Source organism: Amia ocellicauda, chromosome 9 (assembly GCF_036373705.1).
Source record: "Amia ocellicauda isolate fAmiCal2 chromosome 9, fAmiCal2.hap1, whole genome shotgun sequence".
Classification (NCBI taxonomy): domain Eukaryota; kingdom Metazoa; phylum Chordata; class Actinopteri; order Amiiformes; family Amiidae; genus Amia; species Amia ocellicauda.
The window spans coordinates 32,274,582-32,297,883 of NC_089858.1; the positions used below are offsets into that span (position 1 = coordinate 32,274,582).

Below are 23,302 nucleotides of genomic sequence, written 5' to 3' on the forward strand. Positions count from 1 at the left end.
ATGTTGTTATCCGCGCATAGTTCTGCGCAGATCTGCAGACTCCCACCGATCCCATTGGTGAAGCAGCGCAGAACTGCGCAAATCTTCGCTACATGAATTCGACCATTTATAAACCGTGGTGTCCTGTTGTTAAGATTACTTGAATCTATTTTTAAGGTGGACCATTAGTTTATACAATGAAAACACACATTGTGAAGTTATATCATCAATTTAGGTTGAAATCAAGTTGACATTCAAGTTAATTTTACATGAGTGCAGTTAATGAACTGATTACTGCTAATATATAGCTATATAACATGGCAATTTGGACTAAAACAAAAAAAGAGATTTAAATAAAAGATTCTGAGCCATTTCCATGACAATCACTTACATTATTTAGAAAAGTAATATACAAAACTAATTCTACACCGATCAGCCATAACATTATGACCACCTGCCTAATATTGTGTAGGTCGCCCTTGTGCCACCAAAACAGCCCTGACCTGTCGAGGCATGGACTCCACTAGACCTCTGAAGGTGTGCTGTGGTATCCGGCACCAAGACGTTAGCAGCAGATCCTTTAAGTCCTGTAAGTTGCGAGGTGGGCCTCCATGGATCGGACTTGTTTGTCCAGCACATCCCACAGATGCTCGATTGGATTGAGATCTGGGGAATTTGGAGGCCAAGTCAACACCTTGAACTCGTTATTGTGTTCCTCAAACCATTCCTGAATCATTGTGCTTTGTGGCAGGGCGCATTATCCTGCTGAAAGAGGCCAATGCCATCAGGAATATCGTTTCCATGAAAGGGTGTACATGGTCTGCAACAATGCTTAGATAGGTCGTACGTGTCAAAGTAACATCCACATGAATGACAGGACCCAATGTTTCCCAGCAGAACATTGCCCAAAGCATCACACTGCCTCTGCCGGCTTGCCTTCTTCCCATAGTGCATCCTGGTGCCATGTGTTCTCCAGGTAAGCGACACACACACACACACACGGCCATCCATGTGATGTAAAAGAAAACGTGATTCGTCAGACCAGGCCACCATCTTCCATTGCTCCGTGGTCCAGTTCTGATGCTCACGTGCCCATTGTAGGCGCTTTCGGCAGTGGACAGGGGTCAGCATGGGCACCCTGACTGGTCTGCGGTTACGCAGCCCCATACGCAACAAACTGCGCTGCACTGTGTGTCCTGATACCTTTCTATCAGAACCAGCATTCACTTTTTCAGCAATTTGAGCTACAGTAGCTCGTCTGTTGGATCGGACCACATGGGCCAGCCTTCGCTCCCCACGTGCATCAGTGAGCCTTGGTCGCCCCCATGACCCTGTCGCCGGTTCACCGCTTTTCCTTCCTTGGACCACTTTTGATAGGTACTGACCACTGCAGACCAGGAACACCCCACAAGAGCTGCAGTTTTGGAGATGCTGACCCAGTCATCTAGGCATCACAATTTGGCCCTTGTCAAAGTCGCTCAGATCCTTACGCTGCCCATTTTTCCTGCTTCTAACACATCAACTTTGAGGACAAAATGTTCACTTGCTGCCAAATATATCCCACCCACTGACAGGTGCCATGATAACGAGATTATCAGTGTATTCACTTCACCTGCCAGTGCTCATAATGTTATGGCTGATTGGTGTACATTCCCATTATTAGCACATGCCACTCAATCACAATGACCGTCACTGACACGTGCAATGAAAAGCACAAAATAAAATGTTTGAACGTATGTATGGATGTGCAAAAACATTTTGTATGGTCTCTAAAATCTTTTCCCACTCCACAAATTGGTTGAATTATTGTTTTCCTTGATTGCTATTGACCTTTGAATTAAGTGGTTACTGAGCCCTGGACCTTAATAACATTCATCCACAACAAATGTCATCACATGAGTCATGAGAACCACTAATGAGCTTCCCCCTAACTTGAACTGCTTCTGCCAGTAACACGTTTTCTAAGTGGTGCTTCTGCTGCCACCAGCATAAGCTACAGATTGCTCCCAGACCAACTCCAGATGGGGACACCAAGAGCTAGCTTCTCTGGACCAGAGGAGAGAGACCAGCAGGCACCGAGATGAAAAGCGAAGTGCTGCGTTACCTGAATTACAGCCTGTTGCAGTGAAAAAGTGAGTTCTGGACTAGCGATAGTTATAAGATAGCTTTATGATATAGTGGCTCTTAACAGTTTTCACCCCCTTTGACTTTTCCACATTACATTGTGTTACAACATGAAATCAGAATGGGTTTAATCAGGAGTTTTTGCCACTGATCTGCACAGAAAATGTCCATCATTTCAAAGCGAAAAATATAATCTGCAAATTGTTCTAAATTAATTAGAAATCCAAAACAAATACATGAATGCATAAGAAATTACCCGCTTCAGAAAATACAATTAATTTCAAGTGACATCTGAAGAGTGAAATCAGTCAAATTCCATTTGTAAGATTTGTGTTTATTTCTTAGACAAACATTTGAAGGCTTTGGAGGTAAAATAATAATATTTTTGAACGTAAGTTAGTCCATGATTCTTATTCTTCTTGTTCAAATATTTGAATAATGTGCTGGATTTAAGTATTCACATACTGTGCTGACTTTATCTCATCTTACTGGGCGGGGAGGAGGAACAGGGCTCCTGCTTTCCCCTTCTCTCCTCTTCTCTGCCCCCCTTCTCTCCTCTATCACGACTAACAACTTTGAATTCCACGCAATGCATCTCACCTCTTCCTCTCACCTCTTCCTTCAAGTTCTCTACCATCCTCCCGGGCCACTCGCCTCCATCCTGGATGAACTGGACTTCCTTCTCTCCTCCCTCCCCTCACTGTCCTCACCTACCATCCTCCTAGGAGACTTCAACATCCACCTCTCCAACACCCCCCTCTGCCGGATTTCTTCCCCTCTTCCACACTTTTAACTTCTCTCTCTCCCCGTCTCCCCCCACTCACAGGGAGGCCGCCAGCTAGATCTCATCTTCTCTAGAGGCTGCTCCCCTTTGACGCTCTCCGTGGCTCTCCATGCTCTCTGTAGAATATCGATAGCTAGCCTCTTGGGTTTGGTTAAGTTTTATATTAAGTGCAGTAACTGTAACATGATCCCTGAGCAGCTCCAATAGTTGAAGGGATCATGAGTCAGGGAAGTCACGTTTCGGCAGTTCTCTTCTTCTGCCCTTAGTTTATAGTGAGCACCTTCCCAAGCTGTATTGTGAAGTGAAGAAGGGAAGAGGTCCAAACTCCCAGCTGCCCTCGAACTCTACCTCTCTCTACTGTCCACATTATCCTCCTCACTCACCTCAACCAAGAAGTCTTACTTCCAATCACTCTTTGAATTCTCTGTCTACAACCCCACAAACTGTACTCTGCCATCTCCTCCCTCTTCGTCCCCCCCTCCTCCTCCGTCGTCTCTCACTGCTGATGATTTTGCCTCCTTGTTCTCTTACAAGATCACAGACATCCACAAGCTCTTCAACAGTCCCCCCTCCTCTCCCATCTTGCCTAAATCTCCTGCTAATCAACCTTCCTTTTCTTCATTCTCACCTCTCTCCTTCTAGGTCACAAACCTACGACGTGTGCCTTGGACCCTCTCCCCACTCGCCTCCTCCTTCATCTCCTCCCTCCTCAACTCCTCACTCCTCTCTGGCTGTTTCCCTTCTGCTTTTAAACAAGCTGCTGTCATCCCACTACTCAAGAAATCCACCCCTGACCCTACCTCACCTATCAGAAGACTACCCTTGCCTCCTCTCCACTCCCCTTCCTCCAGAACCGCTCCTTCTCATCCCTGGCCCCTAAGTGGTAAGTGGTGGAACGACCTTCCCAGTGAAATCAAGACAGCGAAGTCCCTGACCTCCTTCCATTGATTACTCAAGACACATCTGTTCAGACTCTACTTGTAATCTAGTCGTTTATTATCCTGTAAAATTGCACTGATTCAACATAATGCTTTGACATACCCCTTGCTTTGCATTACCAGTACATGTATTGTTTATTTTGATTTTCCCTATGCCTCTTTTCCCTTAGCTCTTAATGATGCCTGCATTTACTAGCTTTTACAATCTAGGATCTAGGACTTGTGTTGTTTACAAGTGTATCAATTGGAATTTGTAAATTGCATTATGCTCTGAACTGCACTGTATTTTTGCTTATATGGATTGTCTGCCAATTAATAAATAATAATTATTACAAAATTGTATTTCTGATCTATTTCATATTAATGACAGAAAATCCCACTATGCAGTTAGTAGCACATGTGCAACATCACCAAATCTTCCACATCTATAAGATTTACCTGCTTAAGTAGGAAAGCTATCAAAGGCTCCTGGGAAACATTTCCATGAACTGTATATCATTGTAGTTAAAGACCAAAAAAATTAAGAATTATTTTGTTTGGATCCTATATTGCTTCACAATACACTTTTGCCATTTGTCAGTTAATAGACATACTTTTTAAAATAACCAAGGTTGAAAGAGTTCAGTTTATTTTGGTACAGAGAAACATTTGATATTCTATATGTTTCCTTTTTGTTTTTGGTGTAAACATACCATGACAAAGTGAATATATTATGCCCCGTTTCCACTGGCTAAGCGTCCGGACGCGTCCGTGTTTTGTGGCCGGTTAACTATCTGGTGCCAGACGTGTCTGTAAGCATCCGTCCCACTGAGGAAATGATTCACTTTCAGAAGAGAGATGTGAGCTGGACTTGCAGACAGACAGGGAAGAGATCAGATACATTATGTCGGAAGATATAAGAAGAAATTACAGTTTTATTAGCAGCATGGAGTAAAAAGCACGTACAAAAACAATGACTGCTTATAGTTAATATCCCAGTGTATTAACACAAGACACCGCTGCAGTGCTGTGACTAGTTAAAAATAAACTGAAGGATAATAATCAGATCAGTAGCAGAGGATGTTATTAATATTTTATAAACAGCTGGATGGTGTTTCAGAGACAGTTGGTATGAAGGCGAACATGATTCAGTTAACATGTGCCCATTTACAAGTTAAATTAATGAATAAATAAATACAGCAGATCTGGGTTTCCCTCTAAAACATTAAAGACTGGTTTAATAAATGCATCCATAAGTCCATAAATGCCATGACTGAGACATGTACACTTTAGTTAAATTAACCTGGTATATTGTAGCTGGATGATTAATCGTGAAACTTGTGTATTTTGTTTCAACTGTAACTTATCCTGGTTAAGGACGTCTGGTAAGTAAATGATAAATAATACGGCAAAAAGTATTGTTTGCAGTTACAAATCTGCAGAAAGAGTAATAAGTTAAGGGAGTCGCGTTGTGCCATTTAAAATGCATATATACTAGCACAAATGATGATGATAATAATACTAAATATTTATTGTTATTGTTGCACATGGAAACGTATTCTTATGGGATGTGCGTGTGTGAATATAATGTCTATACACGTTTAGCTCTTCCTAATATCTCTTAACAGAAACTTGTATTTATTACGCTGTTAACAATCATGTAAAGCAGAAAGAATAAAATTGACACAAGTCATTTCCACGTCAGGCTGTATTGCTCGTAGTGTTATTCTCTGTATTTGATTTTAAAACGAAACACAAACTAAACCCACAGTCGCTGCTCCTCGCATAAGAGGGACGGATTCACAATGGCCTGGTTTTACAGAAAAAGCTCTGGGACGCGTCCGGCATGGCATTGCACGGATGCTTAAGCCAGTGGAACCGAGGCATAAAAGTATAAAACATGGGAAATTGTCTGACTTATCTTTACAATTCCCAAGTCCACACATTCAAACAAAGGTGGTCACAAAAGAGAGATGTTAGTAGTGTAAGCTGTGCTTCATGTGAAAAGTGACAGGTGAGATAAGAAGCTGATGAGAAATAGAATGTCCCTTGTAATGTCTGACCAAAATGAATAGTGGTTTGATTGACAAGTTCTTAGAAATGAGGGTGGGAAGAGGATTCTCTGTGTTTTAACTTTTTAGCTGCTAAAATCAAGATATCTGGTATATCAGAGCACCAAATCACCTTCCAATTAAGTTAATTCGCAGAGTATTATGTCAGAATAATAGTATTACTTTCTTTTTCAGACACATAATTTACTATGGACATATGAAGCTAAGCTCAGTGCGTTTGGGATTCCAGTGGATGAGCTGGGGTTTAAACCTCTGGAGACTACAATATCTGGACACAATATCTGGATAGACTCCTGCAGGATTAGTGGCTGCCCCGACATAACACAGACAGTCTAAATCAAATTTCTAGGTGTCCATAAAAAGATATACTCTTAAAATAAAACACAAAGTCTGCACAAACATCAGTAAGGTTTCATGTTGAAAGTGACAGGTGAGATAAGAAACTGATAAGAAAACTGATGTCCCTTGTAGAGTGTGACGAGTGGTTTGATTGACAGGTATGTGCTAGTTAGGTTTGTTTCACAGGTTTGTCATCGGGGGGTGTTTATTTATTAAAATGTTTATCGTTCAGCTTTGAAGCACGTGTGCTAAACGTTAAAAGGAAATATATTATTCTCAAAGGATCTGGGTGGATTCAGCAGTGTTGACAATCTTCTAAGCGGTGCCCGTGACAAGGGGGTTTGTGTGAATAGAGAATATGTGGGACCTTGGCTTTCGGATCAAGACGCTTAATGTTGCATAAGCTTGCGAGGGTGTGATTGAAGAGTGAAGAAACCCTCTTAAATTGTCGAGAACGGCAGCGCAGGCGTTGTGTTGCACATGGAAAATAAGTATTTTATTCAGGCCTGCACAGAAGAAAAACAGAGTGAACTTGAGTTTAAACAGCTTTCTTACAGTTCTCTTCCGGGTTTTACATTTTATACAGCACTAAACAAAAGGTGAATAATGTTCAATCAGCAGAGGGCAGTGTCCCGGATGTGCATGTGGATTGGCTCAGCCCTCGCTTCTCTACTTCCTCTTCCTCCTTTGGAGTGTAGGGTTACCAAACAACGGGGGTGACGTCACTGTTTCCTCCGCAAAGCATTCTGGGATATGCAAAGGACTGTGGGGGGAGAGAGTGGTTCAACAACTATACAACAACATTTTATATATTCCATTCATAGAAATATATGTACATATTCATATATAATTGAATATTTATGCAGAGCTGATGTCATTTATTGCATTTAAATTTGACAGGACCTCAGGTCTTTCAAAGAGAAACAGGACAGTTGTTTCAGACATTGACTGGCAATCCAATGGACCACTGTTTGACAGGTTTACAAGAGCTAAGTTTGATTGACAGGTTCGTTGGTGGTGTGCTTGGAATCTTAATATTTTTTGAGCAGCTCTTCACATAATTGTGTATTGGCCAGCTTGAGAGGCATGTTGGGCAGAGTGCGCAATGATTGATAGGAGCACATACAGGGAGAGAGTGTTACATGTATATATAATTCAAATCCTTATTGAGACCAGCATGAGGATTGAAACAAGAGTTGTATTGAGTTGTAGTGAGGGTGTGGTGTGTGAGACCAACATGGTTGTGTAGTTAAATGTGAAAAGCAGGCAGCTGCTGCGTCAGCAGACAACTGAAAGAGGGAGAGATGTGTGAAAAACTGGATGAAAGAGAGACAAAAAGTTTGTCATTAATCAATTTGTTTATTAAGAAATCCCCAGTCAGTATACAAAGTTGTATCAACATTTTTTATACACACAAATTAAAACAGAAAAGAAAATAGAAAAAGGCAACTTAAAAATCAAAACTTGATATATTTATAGGGTATTGATCTTTCAGCACACTAATGTTGAAAGGAGGTCCCCACAGTGACAGGCTTTAGCACACAGTTGTGCAGTTCTGTTGAGCAGCATGTCCAACTGGCTTCTGTGTATGAGGCGCCATTAGGGACATAATTCACCCAGTGGTACATACACTACACTGAGACGCTGACACTATATACTGAGATACACTACATAGTAAGACACATATACAATACACCGACATTATGACCACTCAGTGGGTGGGATATATTAGGCAGCAAGTGAACATTTTGTCCTCAAAGTTGATGTGTTAGAAGCAGGAAAAATGGGCAGCGTAAGGATCTGAGCGACTTTGACAAGGGCCATATTGTGATGGCTAGACGACTGGGTCAGAGCATCTCCAAAACTGCAGCTCTTGTGGGGTGTTCCCGGTCTGCAGTGGTCAGTACCTATCAAAAGTGGTCCAAGAAAGGAAAAGCGGTGAACCGGCGACAGGGTCATGGGCGGCCAAGGCTCATTGATGCACGTGGGGAGCGAAGGCTGGCCCGTGTGGTCCGATCCAACAGACGAGCTACTGTAGCTCAAATTGCTGAAAAAGTGAATGCTGGTTCTGATAGAAAGGTGTCAGAACACACTGTGCATCACAGTTTGTTGCGTATGGGGCTGCGTAGCCGCAGACCAGTCAGGGTGCCCATGCTGACCCCTGTCCTCTGCCGAAAGCGCCTACAATGGGCACGTGAGCATCAGAACTGGACCATGGAGCAATGGAAGAAGGTGGCCCGGTCTGATGAATCACAAGTTCAAGGTGATGACTTGGCCTCCAAATTCCCCAGATCTCAATCCAATCGAGCATCTGTGGGATGTGCTGGACAAACAAGTCCGATCCATGGAGGCCCACCTCGCAACTTACAGGACTTAAAGGATCTGCTGCTAACGTCTTGGTGCCGGATACCACAGCACACCCTCAGAGGTCTAGTGGAGTCCATGCCTCGACGGGTCAGGGCTGTTTTGGCGGCAAAAGGGGGACCTACACAATATTAGGCAGGTGGTCATAATGTTATGGCTGATATGAGTATACTGAGACTCATACACTCTGTACTGAGACGTCTCACTGTCCAGCTCCTGTAACTACACAGAAGTATTAACAAGGTGAATACAAATGATTAGAGGTGTGCTGAGCGATTATTTAAATAATTGACACAAATACGATTAATAATTTTGATTTATCGATTAATCTGTTAATTCCGATTAATTATATTTTTTGCATTTAATAATGCAGAAAAGGCACCCCCACTATATAGTAAGTGATATTCTGTAACATTATCTCCAGTACTGGTTGATTTGTCTTACTCTGTTGATGGTCTCTATTAGGGCTGAACGATTAATCGAAATTGAATCGCAATCGCGATGTGGATGTGATATGAAAAATATGCAGCGAGTGTCCCAGAGCAAAAGCATGACTGCGCTCTTTGTGTGGCAGTCTTACTAACCAATAGAGTGAGCGCACCTCTGTTCTCCCCAATCAGCGCTGCCCAGCCAACTGCATACACGCCCCCATTAAAAAACAAACAGCAGAGCGCGGTGGAGTGGGATTATGGTGTCTGCAGAGTCAGAGCGATCATTAGGCGAATTAATACCAAAGAAAAACAGCATTTCGGTCATGTGGGATTATTTTGGCTTCGAAGTGACAGACACTGAACAAAAAAAGGTCATTTGCAAGAGCTGTGTGGAATTGTTGCCAAAACACGTGGGAATACAGCACACCTCCACCAGCACTTTGAGGAGTGCGTTGCTAAAAAGTCGACTGAAACTAAGTACTGCCAGTAACACTCAGTCTAGTAGCAAGCAACAGCAAAGTACAATTTCAGAGTTGATTGCGGCTGTTACACCATATGAAAAGACCTCATGAAGGCAGCAGGAGATAACTAACGCCATAACCCACTACCTCGCTAAAGACATAATGTTTTAGAGGGAAACCCAGATCTGCTGTATTTATTCATTCATTAATTTAACGTGTAAATTGACACACGTTAACTGAATCGTATTCGCCGTCTCTGCGGATTGTCCTGCACACCATTCACAAAACACAGCCTGAAACACCGTCGAGCTGTTCATAAAATATTAATACAACCAGCTGCTACGATCCAATTATTATCCTTCAGTTTATTTTTAACTAGTCACGGCACTGCACCGGTCCTGTGAAATCCAAGTTTTTAATGCTAATTAATTGCTAATTTAATGATATTAACTGTAAGCAGTCATTGTTTCTGTACATGGATTTCACTCCATCCTGCTAATAAAACTGTAATTTCTTCATGTTCGCACACGGCACTTGAGATTATATCTTCCGACTTAATGTATCTGATCTCTTCTCTGTCTGTCTACAAGTCAAGCGCACATTTCCAATTCTGAAAGTGAATCATTTCCTCAGTGGGTGACAGACGCTTACAGACACGTCTGGCAGCAGATAGTTAACTGGCCACAAAACACGGACATGTCCAGACGCTTAGCCAGTGGAAACACCCATTTAAGCGTCCGGGGCCACCAGTGGAAACGGGGCAATAGTGTCTTTTAATGCAGTGACCAAAGAGGGGTTTAAAAACCTCATATTTTAGCCGACTTGCAATCATACAGCTGTACATTGAATGTAGGAATAAAGTTGAGACGGAATTGACACACATGGAATATTACGACAACAACAGACTTGTGGTCAAGCAGGACGACCGAACCGTATCTGAGTCTCACTGTGCACTTCAAGCTGAAGACTCGCTGTCTGCAAACGGCAACTTCCCTGTAGAGTGTAGAAGGTTTGGGGGGTTTCAGCAAGTGATTTTAAGACTTCAGTTGGAGTCAAGATTTGTTCTGCACTTTATTTTGTAATGCCACTTACTGGCAGCCTTTACTGTGCGAAGAAAATGTTAACATGTACTTGTACTGGAATGTGTGCTGTGCAATATTTTAAGTGCTGGTCATCAGTCCTGACAGTTTTAGTTGATTGTGAATATTTTGTGTAGCATTTGTGATCATTATTTTGTGCTTTGTGCTAGACCTACCTTATTTCAAAGTCAGAAGAGCTTGTTTACAGAACGGTAAGGTCATTTTATTTGTTCTTACAGGAAATTGTTTGCACTAGAGAAAAGTGAGTCTGTTTAATAACTGGATATTTAAAAAGAAATTGTAATCAATGTTGGAATTAGTTAATATATTTTAAGTTATTTTTCTTGAATTAGAATGCATTCTGTAGGCAGCACTGACTGCATTTTAGCAGCAAGAAGCTAACCATCTATTGGCACACTGCATCTGCTAGACTACAAGTTAGTGAAGGGGTCTGTGACGTCCTCTAGGACCAAAGGAAAGGATCCAAGTGCAGGCTTTTAGAGTTGAAGCAGATAATCCAATAAGGGCAAAACGAGAGAGCATAAACAGGGACAGTCCAGGTCAAACGATCAAGCGAACAGGCTAGTAGGGAGATCCGAAAGGGGTAAACGAGAGAAGGAAGCAAGAGGTCAAAAATACACAGGAAGGCAATCAAGAAACAAGGCTGGGAAATGATCCAGGAGAGAATGCTTCACTTCACGATGAAAATAGGCAACAGGGGTTTTAGTACTGTGAAGGAGAGAGGGATTGAACAAGGTGAATGAAGGATTGACCAATGATATGAGAGGAGGACAGAACAGGTGCACCTGGTAGGGAAGAATGTGGAAAGACTGGTTTGACTGGATAAAGGAAAGGAGAAGCATTAAACTAGTATTCGGGAGAGGGAGACCTCTGGTGGTGAACTAAGGTAGAAACAGGGGAGACCGTGACAGGGTCTACAGTTTAAGGCATGTTGTTCTCTAATTTAGAGTCTGTGCTGCACACTATTGAGAATATTGAGCTGAAGTTTGAGTTTACAAAATTAGATATTTTCCCCAAATCACATAGCCCTAGTCTCTATCTAAAATAGCAAGTCTCACTCAAACAACACATATCATTTTTTTTATTTATTCTTTTTATTTTTATTAAATCAGAAAATGCTTTCTCACATAAATAACTACAGTACAAAATGTACTCCTGAATTTTTGGAAAGCAATTGTAAAACTTAATCATTGTTGTCACTTCAACCTACATGGATTGTTGCTGTTTGCTGAACAAGTGGAGCAAAATTCTTTTAAAGTCAACTCATTAACCTTTAAAGTCAATAACTTATTTTGCAAAAATAGTTAACAGACACAATTCACTTAAAACAAAAGTCTGTAGTACTGTGAGTCTTATAAATTATAGTTTAAAATGTTGCAGTAGTCTTGGTTTAAAATATATAGTCTAGCTGCCTTAAGCCAGTATACCAGTGCTGCAATACAGAAGCTAACCCTATCATATCAGCTAACCATTACTAATTATTTTTAGTTTAAACTACACCTATATGTCAAAAAGGACAGTACTACTGCTATTTATGGAACTTTAAGGGACAGCAGAGTAGTACTGACAATCTGTGTTACAGATCAATTAAAATGTAATTCTTAGATTTTTACAACTTATTTTAATTAAAGTGTAAATAGCTTTAAATTAACTTTAATTACATTTAATGTTAACTTTTATGATTATTGTGATCATTTAGTTCTAAGCTTTGCATATCTGAGTATTAAAACACCAATGTTTCTGCTGAATTTACTAATATATATATATATATATATATATATATATATATATATATAGTAAATTCAGCAGAAACATTGGTGTTTTAATCCTGATATTATGATCATATATATATATATATATATATATATATATATATATATATATATATACACACACACACACACACACACACACTCACCTAAAGGATTATTAGGAACACCATACTAATACTGTGTTTGACCCCCTTTCGCCTTCAGAACTGCCTTAATTCTACGTGGCATTGATTCAACAAGGTGCTGAAAGCATTCTTTAGAAATGTTGGCCCATATTGATAGGATAGCATCTTGCAGTTGATGGAGATTTGTGGGATGCACATCCAGGGCACGAAGCTCCCGTTCCACCACATCCCAAAGATGCTCTATCGGGTTGAGATCTGGTGACTGTGGGGGCCAGTTTAGTACAGTGAACTCATTGTCATGTTCAAGAAACCAATTTGAAATGATTCGACCTTTGTGACATGGTGCATTATCCTACTGGAAGAAGCCATCAGAGGATGGGTACATGGTGGTCATAAAGGGATGGACATGGTCAGAAACAATGCTCAGGTAGGCCGTGGCATTTAAACGATGCCCAATTGGCACTAAGGGGCCTAAAGTGTGCCAAGAAAACATCCCCCACACCATTACACCACCACCACCAGCCTGCACAGTGGTAACAAGGCATGATGGATCCATGTTCTCATTCTGTTTACGCCAAATTCTGACTCTACCATCTGAATGTCTCAACAGAAATCGAGACTCATCAGACCAGGCGACATTTTTCCAGTCTTCAACTGTCCAATTTTGGTGAGCTTGTGCAAATTGTAGCCTCTTTTTCCTATTTGTAGTGGAGATGAGTGGTACCCGGTGGGGTCTTCTGCTGTTGTAGCCCATCCGCCTCAAGGTTGTACGTGTTGTGGCTTCACAAATGCTTTGCTGCATACCTCGGTTGTAACGAGTGGTTATTTCAGTCAAAGTTGCTCTTCTATCAGCTTGAATCAGTCGGCCCATTCTCCTCTGACCTCTAGCATCAACAAGGCATTTTCGCCCACAGGACTGCCGCATACTGGATGTTTTTCCCTTTTCACACCATTCTTTGTAAACCCTAGAAATGGTTGTGCGTGAAAATCCCAGTAACTGAGCAGATTGTGAAATACTCAGACCGGCCCGTCTGGCACCAACAACCATGCCACGCTCAAAATTGCTTAAATCACCTTTCTTTCCCATTCAGACATTCAGTTTGGAGTTCAGGAGATTGTCTTGACCAGGACCACACCCCTAAATGCACTGAAGCAACTGCCATGTGATTGGTTGGTTAGATAATTGCATTAATGAGAAATTGAACAGGTGCTCCTAATAATCCTTTAGGTGAGTGTATGATCAGAATATCAGGATGCCTTGTCTTTGAACTTGCTCCAGTGGTCAAACCTCTTGAAATTCTTTGGAATCAGGAAGTGAAGGTAAATCAAGTCACAGATAGCTAGATAATTGTATTGAACAATTATTAAAGCTCAGCTGTGGAGCAATAATAAATATTAAACAGGTTTATATAATTTGAAGATATTTAATTAATTTTGAAAGACATTTAAAAAGGTTAGATTTAGTTATTTTTGTTATTATTATTATTATTATTATTTGCTTTTAAAAACATATAATAAAAGTATAATTAAGACTCAATCTTAAACAAATTATTATAATGATCTGGAGTAAAATTGTAAATAGTGTTTATTATGCCATAAACTAATAGTGCTGTAGAGAACTGATACAAATCCAACAATTCTATGACTAATGCAGCGTGTTTTTTGTTTGTTTGTTTGTTTGTTTTTGACAAGTTTGATAGTGCTGGTAAAAGTCTAGGATTTGACCAATACTTGGTGTGAACACTTACACAATAACAGATTATAACAGTTTTTCATGTGCTAAATTAACATGTAATTCCTCGTATCAAACAAAAAAAAAACTGGATTTCACAAAAACAGCATTGTACTATATATATCGACTAACTTCTTATATGAATAATATTACTTACAAGTGAGAGGCGGTTGGGTGCCTCCTTTTTGTGGCGCTATTTGAGCTTTCCTTTGCATATGCGGCAGTGAACCTTGCGAACTGCTTCGCCCTCGGTCTTCTGGGCTGGTAACAGTCTTGCCATGTTGCCGTCTTCTCGCTTGCCTCTCTCAACAGGTTTTAGACTGTTTAGTTTCACTACATTTTTCGCCCCATGAAAGCGCTTTGCTAACGTAACAACATTGTGAAACCTGCAGGTTCTGGCGGGACGACAGGAGGTCTAAACAATATTGCCACAATGCTGCTGCTTGTACAAGAAGTACCGACAAATGAGCAAAATCATGTTTCGAATAGGGTTGCGGGGGTATTACTGAAATACGTCTGACTTCCAATTGATGCAAACGTTTGAAGTTACGGCCAATGATCAAACTGTCAGTATTGAAAGAAAAAAAACCAATGACATCAACGGTAAGAGAGCTGCACCGAGAGCACAGACGAACGAGTCGGAAAATGAGTGCATTGGACGAGATGGGGTAAAGTCACAGATCCGGGAGATCATTTTGTTATGTCTATGTAATAGAATTAGTTAGATTGTTTCTTTTAACAGCACAAACCGGCACAGATCGAGCACAAACGAATGACACCGGTTTGGAGCGATTTGAGCGAGATGGGGTGAAGAGTGACGTCACACAGCCCAAAAAAGAATGCGTAATATCTCAAACACCAAACCAGCACAAATGCTCATTTTTGCGGCACAAATCAGATGAGCACAAATGAATGGAATAGTTCTGGTGGATATTTAATTATATGGGGTGCCAACTTCAGGAGGTCTGCAGATCGCCAGCCACAGGCTGCGACAATCCGCACACTTGCGCTTCAGGCGAATCTTTGCCCGGGGGCAGAACAGGATCATGCGTCTGATTGGTTACTTGCCTTTACAAGGCGTGTGTCACGCGTTTGATTGGGTTATTTACTTCTTGAAGGCGGGACTTATTCCTAGGTTTCAACAATTTGAAAGTAACAACACGGGGAGAGAGGGGGGGGATAATACTGGGACTTGCAAACGTTATCCTAACAGGCTGTATTCTGGACTGCATCCATTTAGAAATATACATACAATATACATACATGACCAGGTCAAACACTGTTAACTAATTAGGAAAGTATTGAAATGATATACAGAATACAAACATACATTATTATCATAGGCAAAATGGTTAATTTGATTCGCCCCAGAGACATTGTTTGTGATGTTCTAAGTCACCCTGGATGAAGGTGTTAGCTAAATTAAGTAATACGAATAATTATTTATAACTCAGAATGGTCCAAATGACTGTCTTTGTTACTGGATTATCACAAAGAATACAGAGCAGACATTTTTATAGTTTGTAAGTATATTTCTAAATGGTGGCTGTGTTACCCACATCTTTTCCAAATAAACCATGTTGCTATAAGTCTACTATTCGGGTTTGAAACATGAGAGTAAAACATAAGGGAAGCATTTATCTTAACAGTAGGTGGCGCTGATATTAAGCATAGTCGTGACATTTCTCATTTACAGTAACTTAGGACGTGTTGATACCTGGGAACTCACACTGTACTTAAGAGATTTATAGGCTATTGATGTTGGCAGTATTAGATCAGGACACACAGTACATTATGATGACATATTGTACGCACAGAATGTTCTTATGGGCTTAAAATGCAAAAAAGAAATGCAAACCGATTGGCAGGATGTGTATAGCCAGAATCTTCTAAAAAAAGAGTGTAACCATCTCTACACAAAACTACCTTATATGCGGTGCATTTCATGGTGGTCATTTAGTTTCCCACCTAGCACTGTTCCGCACACACACACACACACACACACACACACATATATATTTACTGCACACATTCACCAAAAATGTATAGCTACAAATAAAAGAGGTAACAAACTGATTGCATTAAAAACAGTAGTAACAGTAGCTTCTTAATGCTACTCAGCTTTCCTAGTTCAGTGTGAAGTTTTCATAACAATCAAAACAAGTTGAACCACTATTGTATTCCATTGTCTTTTCATCGTCTTTTCATGCATAAACTTTAAACATGCTCTTTTTAAACAGAATGTCAGGCAGTCCACCCAGACTGGCATTTCGCACAGCTACATATGTATACAAACAATATTAGCAGACAATATAGCTTACTATGGAAGCCAGCAGATGGAGAAATATTAAATACAAATTAATTGAATCTGGAACCTAGGAGCAGAACAGGTAATGGATTAAACCCTTCACTGATGCCCCCAACCCCACCTGTACAATCATCACAATGCCCTGGTCAGATTTCTGTGAAGTTTCCCTTGTGAGCTGATCCAAGTCATCCTATTATTTATTCTTACTAGCGAATTGTAAAATAATTAACCCCCCCCCCCCCCCAATGAATACACTGACAGATACACCGTGACTTTCAAAAGTGGCAGAATAAATTATTGCAGTATACTTTTAAATCCTCTTTCATTTCAAGGGGTTACTATAGAAGACTAAAGGAACTGCCCCTGTATTGCAAAATAAGGGGAACAAAAACTGAAGTGACACAACAACTATCTAAGTTGAAGACAAAATGTAGGAACTAAAAGGAAAATGTTTTAATACCCAGTTTACATTAAGTTTTGTTCTTATCAGGTGACATGCGAGTTAACGACATGTTTTCCCAGTTCCATTCTTAAAGATGTTGCAAATATCTCATTTTGCTCAAAATATGATATTGTCCTCAGTTTCAATAATGGGTGCTCCTTCTCAGGATCTTGCAAAGTTTATACTGGTTTTCAATTCTATGTTGGAGATGATTCATTTATCACAGTTAATTTGTAGACTCTTTTAGAGGGAGAGTAGTTGAGTACTGCCTAGACTGACAGGAGCATGGAAATTGTATTGTGTACATACCGCACATTTTCTTGAGCATTTGTCTTCTAGGACTATTGATTTTTCTCAATGTAATATGCTTGTTCAGTGGCAGTCATGATTCAAACATTTCTGCAACCTTGTATCAATTTCAAGGACAAATAAATATATGGATTATTGTAATGCAGATAAAACATGTGCTCAAGGTGAACAGCAGGTGTTTGTAGCAGTTTGCTGACTGTCTAATTAGGACTTAAATAAATGTAGCTAATGCAGTAATATTAATGTGTTGAACCTGTTTTTGTACAGCATTGATGAAGAGAATTTAATTACACAACTAGACTTCTTATCATGAGCTCAGAATTTGCAAAATTCCAACCTACAGATTAGTCAACACCCTTGTGATAAAATTCACAAACTTCTGCAAGCACGTAGGAAAAAACTAAAAACTAAACTAAACATACTAGGCAGAAAGTCTTAAGTTCTGGTTCAAGGCTCTTAAATTGTAATCCTTTTTCAATAAGCAGCTAATCATGAAAACATTTGTACTTACATTTTACAATGTTACACACTCACTGGCTTTAATAAATGTCCTAGATATAATATACCATTTATGAATTCCATCATAATATAAATATAACAACCAGTTAAAATAAGCAGGACAATAAAACTGTGCTTCTTTTACTTGGATTGTGCAAATTATTTAGTCTAAAGTAATATTGAACAATTTATATAATTGTTTACGATTATTACGGATGCAAGATTTTTATTTCTCTTCAAGTTACAGATTATCACACACTTCAAGGTTTATAAACATTTCAAAATTTCAAGAGCATTTATAAAAACAATCAAGCAATCGAAAAAAGAGAATATTAAATATAATATTTGTATCTTCCAAAAAGATTCTTCAGAAACATCTAGGTTTTACACTGTTTTCCTAGTGTTTGGCTGCCAGGGGGGAATGCTAATATGACAGAAAGTGAAGGCATTTCCATTGGGAGTGTCTGCAGACTTATCCATAAATCATATTTCGGCATTGGGAAAATATTAATAATAATACATTATATTTCCTATTTCCTGATCTTACATTGTTAGATATTTACAGGCTTTATCCAGTGTACACTGACTACAAATAATATAGGAATGCAGGTGTGTTTTATCAAACTGTTGTTAAAATAAAAAAAGAATAAAAAGAATCCAGAGCCAACGAAGTAGACAGCAACAATACCATTATATCATCATCATTTTTCCTAGGCTCAGGTGGAATTAGTTACTTCATATTCATAAGTATGAAGTGGGAAACATTACAACACGTAATAAACCAAGAGCTGTGGGAGAATGAAGAGATTCAGTCCCTAAAATGTATCCAATTCGCCCTAATCACCTTCATGTAATGGTATAAACTGCATATATACTGTATATTATAAAAACAGAATGCTACAAGTTATATACAAGAACAAAAAGGACACTTCGCTTCATAGAACTGGTTCACTGGATGCCAGAGAAGAGTGCCGGCTGGGGTTGTGTGTTGTCTGTGGCCATTAACTCTCGTTGGCAGTGACTGGAATTGGGTTGACATAAGCGGCTCCTTCCACGTCCTCTGCCCGTTTCCTCCGCACCTCTGCAGGGGGGCGGGGAGGGGGGTTTTGGGGAGGCTGTTTGATGCTCTCACCCTGTCGTTCTTTGGTCTCTGTCTGGGGCAAGATGGGCTCCCAGTGCTCACCCCTGATGGCAGCCTGCTAGGACAAACATCAGTATATGTTAATAAACGGAAATACAAACGTATGCAACTGGCCCTGGAGACAATGGAGGACAAGATCGCAATCATGCCAGCCCAAACAAGCACCACGTTTTATACATTATCAAAAGTCTGGAGCAGTGACAGTGACTGTAACAGCCTTGTGTACACAATGATGTTACACCTTCATCTGCACAACTGTTACCTCTCCCATTGCCAAGATGTCATTCTCAAAAGCCTAGAGTCTGCTAAACAGGAATGCTAGACACGTTGAACCCTGGTTGTTGTTGATCCCTGGTCCTGCACAGTTATTGTCTTTGGTTTCTTTGGGCTTTCCAAGCCCTTAATAACTTAATTGACTCAATGATGGGGCTTAATTGGTCAAAGTTCCCAAGACTTCAAGCTGTCCAGGAAAGAGGTTGGATACCACTCATCTAAGGAAAGTGACACTCACCGCCAAGTAGATCAGACTGGCGATGCCCAAACTAACACAGCCCAGGACCGTGGGCAGAATGAACCCTCCTGGCACTGAGAGACTGTGGGGAAGAGAACACGATGCAGGTCAAAAATGTTCACTTACTTTAATGTGAATTCCTAATACTTATAAGGCAGCACTGGAACACAGATCTATACATCTTCTTTGTGGTGGAGGAATAGCCACTTATAACACCCATTATCTATTGTCCAATGTAAATACAAAGGGCATTAATTGCTGTCTATGAAATGGAATAGTGTCTGTACTTCGACCTCCTCAGTATGCAGTGGATGTGTGGGAATTAGTGCAGTTACAGTTTGCTTTTCTATTCTAAACGGTTTCTATTTGTGCCACAAAAAATGTGCCTTAGAACTGATAACATCAATAGCATCTGTGAAAAGCTGCAGTTGTGTGTGCTAATGCTTTCAGACACTACTGATTATGTCCAGATAGAGTAGGAGAGAGAAATGAACAGAGCATGAACCAGAGCTTTTTAAATAAAGGTGTGGAGGAAGCTTCCTGGAAAATTATTCAAAAGCAATTTAGGATAAAAATCCCTTCCCGTAAGTGACAGCACAGTAGTGTATTGAGTAAGAAGTATTACAAACTTGCCATCAATCGGCGAGGGATTCTGTTACAGTATTACATAAACATAAAGAGGCATTAAAATGTATTACAGATCACACACTGACTGAGTGTAACTTACACAGCATGTAGTACAGCTCTGACATAGTAGTTCTTAGTGACTGGGCCAAATGCCTTCACACAAACGGTCAGACACTGCTGACCCCTGAAAATAATTTTAAAGAAGCCATGTTAGATTTTTAAACATGAACTAGACATAAAATAGATACATAAAAAAACCCTCAAATTTTAGAAAAAGACTTACACAATAGTGTTTATCTCACACTTCAGTCATTGGAGTTTTTTTGTTTAAGGGCTGATCCTAGTTTCCTGTATATGTAGAAAGCTATTTATTTCTTTATTTTAATAAATGTGAGACCTATTAGCAGACTACTGGGGAGAAGATCAGCTGGAAGTCCTATCAGGCGCTAATACTAACACTTTTTCTCTTCTGTGTCAGGACAATTGGCAAATCGCGGCCAGCACATCCTTGGGTTATGCAACCAGAGACTTTGTCGTCTATCTCACTTCAGTTTCTACACACACCACTCTTATAGAAAAATAGGGTTTACAAATATACAGTCTAAGTAACATGCCTTTCATTTCACTTCTCATTGTTCAAATTCAGTTATAAAAGGACATAGGGGTGCTTCATGCTATGCTGCATGTGTGTGAACTTCACTCACGTCCTCTCCATGCTGGTGCCCTTGTTCAGCCTCTTGCCCCGCGGGTACTCCAGAAGGCAGATGAACACGCCCGCCGCACTGTGCTGCCAGTCAAGGAGTATAGCAATGCCACACAGCTATTCCACCAGCTCAGTTACACAGGACTGGGGAGTGCTTATATGAGGAGTGTCAGACCCCAGTCCTGGGGGGCCACAGTGTCTGCTGGGTTTCGTTCCAGCCCAGCCCTCTGCTCCTTAATTGGTCTAATTAAACAATTAACTGCATTAATTGAACACTGCTCTCCAGACTCTGAAATGTTCTGTGGGTTCAGTGTTTTGAGTCATCAACAGATTGTACGGTATCAGCTATGAAAATACAATATACAAATGTAAGATAAGCCTACCTGCAAAAATAATGACATTAATTAAGTAATAGGGAGCTGCTGCTGGAACAAAAACCAACAGACACTGCAGCCACCTGGGACTGGAGTCTAAATATATAAAGCTGTTTTTCAGCAAAGAAATGAAGCATGAACTGTCTGAGTTAGTACTTCACCTCACCGCAGACTTCATCTCATTATTTGTTGTCCTTCTGTGTCCAAAAATAGAAACTCTTTAGTTTTCAGTGGGAAACTGACTATTCTAACATCATATTTTGGGGATTATGGTGTGGGTACCACCTAGATTATGAGTTTAATGTTACAACAGATGCACTCTCTCTCAACATGTTGATGGAGTAATGCTTTACATTGGGGTAATACACTGTTCTTACCACAGCGACTCTGTTTTTTTATACAATACTTAAATGACACAAAACAGCTCACAGTCTCCTGCACAATTACTCTCCGACAATAATTAGGAGTGTCGTTCCTGGACGTATAATGCCCAAAATGATCGTTCTTTTTACAATCAAGGATCTTGCCAGGCAGTGTTTATTCTGTGTAACCTACAAGACAGTTTTACTACCTATACAGCAGTCTGATGTTATTTTAATTGCACGTCTTTCATCTCACACAGATTGTTATGGGCCATTCATAGATTTATAAAAGTCCAATGTTTAATCTGCAGATATATATACAGTTTTTACAGAGATGTGCAGTGTAAGAGGAACTTGTTTGATTAACTTTCTTCCAAAACAGTGCAACCAAGCAGGTTCACAAAGAATTTAGCTACGTGACTTCCTGCAGTGCTATTCTTAAGAGTACACATTTAACACCATGCACCACCGTCACCAAACAGTTTTGTAGGGATCAGATCAGTTTTTGTACTGTATCTCAGTTTTGCTTGAACCACCATAGTTCAGAAAAGAGCCCAGGTGCAAGAGATGAGTATGTTATATATTATAAGTATACTAAAACATACTTATAGTGTATAGAACTGAACTTCTCACTTATAACAGTTGCTTAGGTTCTCTCCTAAAAAGCTGTTTTGAGATCATCTGGCAGGATTATTGTGTTAAAATGAAAGGATACACTCCGTAGGCGGCAAACTGCCATCCCCTGAACTGCCCAGCGACCCCAACAATGCCGCCGGTTAGCAGAACTGAAACAGAGAAGTTTAAAATGGCAACTATTACAGCAACAAGCCTTCATGCAAGAAACACTGTGACATTAGCATCAGCCTGGACGGTAGACAGATAGAGGAAGTCCACAAATAATACATGTAAAAGTGTTCAAACCCTTAAAACTGACACTGGCACATCACATAACATCAGACTAATCTAAGCGTGTGTAAGGATGTGTGACTTATTTTCACCTATTCAATGATCACAGATTCTACACTTCGACGTCTATGCATTTAATTCATATTTTGGATGAAACTTGCTCAACCAGCAAATGGGAAACGATAGCAGCAGAATACGTCTGGGCACTAGATATTAAAATAATGTGTTAAAAGCGTCGTCTTTACAGTAAGTGCAGTAACTGTGTGAAGTGACTTACTGAGCCCCGCCGCTAGCGCCTGTTCATTCGCCCACATAGCCCACTCGATCTGCCCCATGCCAGCTATCCAGATGTCCAATCAAAAAAGAAAATCGTCGCAGTTCAGACCAAGACTACTCCTGCTTTGTGTTTTGTTATTTCACCCATATGATGCTTCCGTGCTGCAACCCTGTAGGTATTTGAAGGAGGAAGAAAAAGCACAAAAAATACAGCTGCCTCCGCCTTGCGTCATTTCCGCCTGCTTTACATATGAGCACATGAACAATTTGCAGAAGTAAACCATTCTTCCTCCTTTCCTGCACAAAGACGTGTAGTTGACACTAGAATAAGTTAATCGCTATGAAGTCTTAACTGGCTTCTGCACATTTGGTGAACGAATGCTCATTTAAGTGCTTTGAAACATTATTTAAATCTCTTGTAACATGTCACTAGCAGCAAGACTAAGAATGTATTCCCTATAATGCACAGATACACAGGTTTGACTATTTTTTGTTATATTATAGATGATGTTCTTATAGATCTACATTTCCTGCTTTTAAGCTTGCAATTCCAAACATCCACTACATTTCAGATATGGTTTGTGAGGCTACAGTACTGGGAACCACCCACTAAGGGGAAACCGGCTCTAAGTCTTTTCATCACGC

General features: G+C 40.2%; 1 protein-coding gene across 1 annotated transcript; it reads right to left on the reverse strand.

Moving 5' to 3' along the window:
* Window positions 1–17,963: 17,963 nt before the first annotated feature.
* Window positions 17,964–22,860, reverse strand: LOC136759208 (cytochrome b-245 light chain). The gene is made up of 6 exons (XM_066714106.1): window positions 22,659–22,860; window positions 22,191–22,260; window positions 20,741–20,818; window positions 20,137–20,220; window positions 19,410–19,491; window positions 17,964–18,953 (listed from the first exon to the last, which is right to left on the reverse strand). The coding sequence occupies exons 1-6, from the start codon at window positions 22,714–22,716 to the stop codon at window positions 18,759–18,761; spliced, it is 567 nt and encodes a 188-aa protein (XP_066570203.1). The 5' UTR covers window positions 22,717–22,860; the 3' UTR covers window positions 17,964–18,758.
* Window positions 22,861–23,302: the final 442 nt, after the last annotated feature.